Source organism: Lytechinus variegatus, chromosome 2 (genome assembly GCF_018143015.1).
Source record: "Lytechinus variegatus isolate NC3 chromosome 2, Lvar_3.0, whole genome shotgun sequence".
Taxonomy (NCBI): Eukaryota; Metazoa; Echinodermata; class Echinoidea; order Temnopleuroida; family Toxopneustidae; genus Lytechinus; species Lytechinus variegatus.
In genome coordinates this window covers 26,461,602-26,467,796 of record NC_054741.1, presented here as the reverse complement: position 1 = coordinate 26,467,796, position 6,195 = coordinate 26,461,602, and the positions used below count along the sequence as shown (strand labels likewise).

Sequence of the window (6,195 nt, the reverse complement as noted above, 5' to 3'; positions counted from 1 at the left end):
TGTCTCCTCATTATGATATATGTAAAACAAAGATTGATTCCTCCTTGAACTTACAATTCAGTTGTAATTTAAGATCTCACGATTGTCAATTCTACATAAAAATAAAAAATTGTTTAAATTCAACTAGGATAGAAAATAAAGAATGTGGGTGAAATAATCGACTCCTCTATCATTTGCATACCACTGTATTGTGCATTATCTGTTTTGGAATAAGTAAAATTTAAAAAAATCTCAAAACGTTTGTTTTACCTCCAATTTCTGTTCCTATACATTCGGTTTCTTTTTTTGGGGGGGGGGTGGACTTGTCCTTCATTCATTGCCCGATATGATTACAACAGTAGTTGGTCGGCAGGGAGAAAGCACTTCATCTACATTTTTTTATTATTCAATTCTTTGTGTTATTGTTCCAGTTTTAATGTAAGGAATAACTTGACATGGCCGTAGATCATGTAGACTAAAATAATAATCACCAAACACCAGTTTCATTTTAGTTGAGCTTAGCTCGGATAATGACATTTTAATGGCTATCAGTCAAGTGCATGAGGTATACTATTAAAGAGGGTGATTTGTATTTTCAAAGCTTCGGCTGACAATGCATATTTCTTACTGATTGGCAGATATGGGGGTGGTTGCCAGCAACTAACCGATATTAAAGGAGAATGAAACCATTGGAATAAGATAGCTTGTGTGAAAACAGAAAAATCAAAGAAACAGATCAACAAAAGTTTGAGAAAAATCGGACAAATAATGAGAAAGTTATGAGCATTTGAATATTGCGATCACTAATGCTATGGAGATAGCAAATTGGCAATGCGACAAAGATGTGTGATGTCACTTGTGAACAACTCTCCCTATTACTTTAGTATATATTTCACTTGAATTGCCTCTTTTATCACATCTATCCATAGATCATGTGTTCTTTCTACATGAGGGCATGTAATACATACTTTCTAAGAATACATCATGGATAGAGAGTTTGTATATTTGGGATTGTCATTTTTTTCAAGCAATCTGCTTATGATGACAATCCTTCTCCTGCAAATTGTTAATATTATATAGTCAATCATTTTTGTCTGGAATTATCTTTTAAGTAGGGGAAGGCGGGGTAAGTTGTGACAGTTTTTGCTTTTTGCATGTTAGAATTGATATGATTAATAATCTTGTTGAAATAAGTACCTTGCTTTGAAATTTCATTCTTCTGAAATATTTTCCACCTATATATAACTTTCTACCCCAACACTGAAAGTCATCGTGACCTTTGAAAAAACCGATGTCAAATGGCTCAACTTGCCCCATATATGGGGTAAGTTTGAGCCACCTTCTGGGGTAAGTTGAGCCACAAAAACTATGTACAAAATGTATGGGGTGGGGGAGAACCAGCATGTCAATGTTTTGTTTAAAGTCTTTTCACTTGCTAATTCTCTATAAATACTAACATCCTGTAAAAGGAAAAGAGCAGTCATGTTAATTTGCTCCTTTCAGCCTGTATTTCAATCGATTTTTATGGTTTTTTTTTTTTTAAGATACATTACCATAGGAATTACCATGGCTCAACTTGCCCCATGCTGTTTGGCTCAACTTACCCCAGTCCGAACTTAGTGCGATAATTTTGTATCCACACATTTATTATGCATCCATCATATAAAAGACTATGACAAGAATGAAGATCCATACCTGGACTAATAATGTTGTTATCATGTCTTTATTATATTTAAAGACGTGTGTGTTTATAAAGCACTTATCTATTTCACACTCTTTTTTACTTTTTTGGCTGAAATTCACATTTTTCCCTCTAAAAAACTACTTTTTGTTTCAAAGTTGGAAACAATGTGGTGGGGTTAGGGGTTATGCTATGGGTCATCAATACATGACACCACCACAATGTCTGACTCATTCATTATTGGCCTGCGGCTGGTGGCTCAACTTGCCCCTATGCTCAACTTACCCCGCCTTCCCCTAATCTTTATTTACAATTTATGCCAAAAATGCTAACATATTGTTTATTATGTTATGAAAAATGTATTATACAAATGTTATGGATGCAGAAGAAAACAATAAATCAAATCAAATATCATCATAAGAAAAAGCAAAAAGAGAAATTTTTAGAGTATTTTATAATCCACCAAAGGGAAAGTTGTTCATCAGTGACATCACACATCATTGTCGCATTGCCAATGGGAGGATCTCCATAGCATTAGTGATTGCAATATTCAAATGCTCATAACTTTCTCACTATTTGTCTGATTTTTCTCAAACTTTCTTTATTCTTATTCTTTGATTTTTCTGTTTCTACACAAGCCTATGTGTTTCAAAGGTTTCATTCCCCTTTAAATTCATGCTGATAGCAATAGGGCGACTGTAAAAGTCACTTTAAAATCTGATCAGAGATGATCAGTCTCCATAATCAACATGCAAATATCCCTTACATTAGATTTCAAGGAAAGATTTCAAAAACATGAAGATTAAGTCAATTTCGTCAGTGTCTGATTCCGTCATCTCAAGCATATTTAACTTTGAATTACACATTACATTTCCAGAAATCAAAAACTAGAATTAGAAAGAGGCCATGGTAAAAATGAATTATTTCTAGAGATCCCTCCAGAGATACGCATATTATGTTTAGAGCATTCAGTTTCATGCTTACTGAGTTATTCTAAACCGTGATGTTTGATGTGTTTCTATTAGGCAGACTATTAGGCCTATTATTGTAGAAGTAACTTTTTTGCACGTCATATTTTTTTCGGGGTCAACATTTTTGTCATTTCTATTTTCTTGCCAATGAGACTCCTCTTTTCGTGCTCTTTAAATGCAAACCGGAAGCAAAAATCTTCCCTCCTCATCAAGGTTCACTTCTATGGTCAAACAGTGGTATGTAATTATAGTAATATTGAAAAAAAAACTATCCTGTTATTAATCCACTTTTCGCGTTTCATCGATTCTATGTTTGTATAATATGACCGTGTTTTATTTCCATGGCATAGAGCTTCATACCCACAACCTACATTTTCTTGTTATTAAATTAACTGGTTTTAGTACTTTAATATTATATTTTTAATCGGCATATTATGACAGTTTCATTTTGTTTAGTTGTAAATTCTTTTGGTTAGTTATAAAAATAAATGTACTTTATTTTTAGTTAACATTATGTTTGGGTTTTTTTTGAGGGGGTGGTAAATTTAAAAGATCTTATATATCGTAGGGATCGAAATCAATAAAACAAATTGACTTGCCATAGTATTTTCTAATTTTCTTTTCACAAAGTGTCTCTTCATTTTCCTCTCTTTTTCCCTCCTCTTTTTTTGTGTTTCATTCTCTCTATTTTTTTGCAGGCGGATGAGGGGGAGGGGGAAAATGCCCCTAATTTTACGCCATTGTTTGGTCATGTATTCACCAGTGATTGATTTGGATCTGAATAATCATTTGGGATCTCTGAACAATACTAATTTAGAGTGTGTGGTAAAAAAAATGAGCAGTGACGCAATGAATCAAAGATTTGGTATAAAAGTACATGCCGCATGGAGTGAAATTTCTATGAAGTCGCAAGCGGAAGAAGATCTTGACCTGTGATAATTTGTGATACAATTTTTTGGCACAAACTAACTAGTATATTTCACCTTTTCTTTTCCTCGGTCATGGAACTTTTTAGGTGAACTTTGGGGCAACTGTCTTCAAGTATCCCTCCCGCAGCCTGTACGCCAGTGAAATGAGAAATGAAAAGGAGGCCATCAGAGGCATCCAGCCCATTCTTGTGAATGGGATACCCAATATTTTCTGGTGTTTCAACAAAGTTGGATTGAATTTTCTACAAGCTTTATCGAAATTTAACAAATAATGCCATATGAACTCCCAAAATACCCCGGCCTAGATAGGGTTAAGGTAAAATGTCAGTGAGCAGCGCGATCAAAAAAATTCGCTAAGTGGATATATCCAAAAAAATGTTGAGGGGGCTGAAAAGGCCCCCCCCCCCCCCGGAAAGTTAGGGTTAAAGCATCCTCCTCGTCAGACCAACCTTACTGCTTTGTGCTCTCCTCCTTCACCATATCTTTCATTGCAATTCCATCAACTTTTAAATCCCCTGCTCTCTTCATAGCTTCCTAATTTTCCCTTCTCAACACATGTGTTGAACATGGCACATCCATGTCAAACCACAGCACAATAAGAAATACACAAATGGAAGTAATCCCAAAATACAAACAGTATTCGCAACAGACAAAGACTAGAATTCCATGAATCAATGAAATTTAATTACAATACGTATCAACTGTGACAAACATCAAAATTTTAAGAATATAAAAAATATTTCATCATATACATGTATGTATACAAAATTATTGATGCACAATGACCATCCCAACAATATCATAATAATTATAACATGCATTTATACTGTGCCATTTATCTAGAAATAATCTATTCCAGGGCGCACTCTTATTATTATCATTATTATCACCCCGGACTTAGCTCGAGCTGCCTTCAGGAACTCAGAGCATTCAAGGAATGATATCCTGCCGGTTACCCATTCACCTCACCTGGGTTGAGTGCAGCAAAATGTGGGTGAATATCTTGCCAAAGGAAAATACACCATGGATGGGGTTCAAACCCATGTCCCTCAAATTGAAAGATGAGAGTCATAACCACTAGACCACAATGCCCCCAAAATTCCAACGAGGTTAATATTATTACAGGTGAAATAAAATACTGAGCAGTAATGAATTCATTTTGAAATCTAAAACTGCACATATCAAAATAAGGTTTTCTTATAGTGTTTGGAAGACTACTGGTCTCGTTTCCCAGGATAAATCCACCCGACAATGAAAATGAATAAAATCAATGAGGTATTATCAAATACACCTGAAAGTGAAACATTCAGATATTTGTCTCCAGAAGATTACAAACAAAAATAAAGGTAAATAGAAACAGGGAAAATCAAACAGAGTCCTGGAATCTAAACAAATCTTATCCAATGTTGCAGATTTAGTCAGTAATTTGTAAAAAGTAGCCCCCTCCCCCAAAAAAAAGTAAAATAAATGAACAAATAAATACACTGTAATAATAATAATTAGACTTATATCACGCCAAATTCACTCTGTAAAGTGCTCAAGGCGCTTTTTTCAGAAATTATAAAAGAAATTGAGAGTTGAACAGAAATGTTTTGAGGCAATTTTTGAAAGTTTCAGAAGTCAAGCACTGTTTAATGTTATGAGGGAGGCTATTCCATAGCTTAGAGGATGAGTAAACAAATGATCTTTCACCCTAGGTTTTGGAAACTTTGGGGGAAACAAGAGAATTGGAAAAGGATTGGAAAATGAATGAATAAATACATCTAAAAATAAATAAAATATTTCTCTGCCTGCTATGAGGGAACACTTTTCTTGCTCTGAATGGATGACTTGTCATCTAGAGAACTGACTTGTATTTGCAGGCAAACATCACCCAGACTGCACAAGCGGACTCTGGATAGGTGAAAGTTCGAACCCGCACAGCCAGCCTTACATGGTCACCACGGCAACAGATGATTTCTTCACAGACAGGTGATCTGTAGAATTTGTAGAATCAATACATGGTAGACAAATAATTAGCCTTATCTATTATAAATAAATTATATGCAACATAAACCACCCCTACCCCTTTCAAACACTGTAAATTCATCTAGCCAAACAAGGCAAAAGCAATTTTGTGTCTCGCCCACTTATGAAAATAACCAGAAATTGTGATTTGCGAGGGCACGCAAGAGAATTATATCGAAACTTCATTGTGAAATGACTGGGATGGAATAACACTTGTCGTAAGAGCCTTGCACGTAAACTTTAATGTTGACCTGAAAATGACCTTTGACCTTACCATGTGACCTCCGACTGCAGCATAACATGCAGGTCCCCCAAGTCCATCTACCATCCAAGTTTGGTTGAAAAGCGACTTACTGTTGCGGAGTTAGGTGTCATAAGAGAGTCTTGCATGTAAACTTTAACGTTGACCTGAAAATGACCTTTGACCTTACCATGTGACCTCCGACTGCAGCATAACATGCAGGTCCCCCAAGTCTATCTAACATCCAAGTTTGGTTGAAAAGTGACTTACAGTTGCGGAGTTAGGTGTCATAAGAGAGTCTTGCATGTAAACTTTAACGTTGACCTGAAAACGACCTTTGACCTTACCATGTGACCTCCGACTGCAGCATAACATGCAGGTCCCCCA

General features: G+C 35.5%; 1 protein-coding gene across 1 annotated transcript in view; it reads right to left on the bottom strand.

The window, feature by feature from the left end:
- Positions 1 to 5,220: 5,220 nt before the first annotated feature.
- LOC121407705 (centrosomal protein of 76 kDa-like) overlaps positions 5,221 to 6,195 on the bottom strand; it is a 45,032-nt gene continuing 44,057 nt past the window's right edge. Inside the window, exon 13 of the mRNA XM_041598893.1 lies at positions 5,221 to 5,536. Within this exon, the coding sequence (XP_041454827.1) occupies positions 5,398 to 5,536 (139 nt within the window). The 3' untranslated portion in view covers positions 5,221 to 5,397. The remainder of the gene's footprint in view (positions 5,537 to 6,195) is intronic.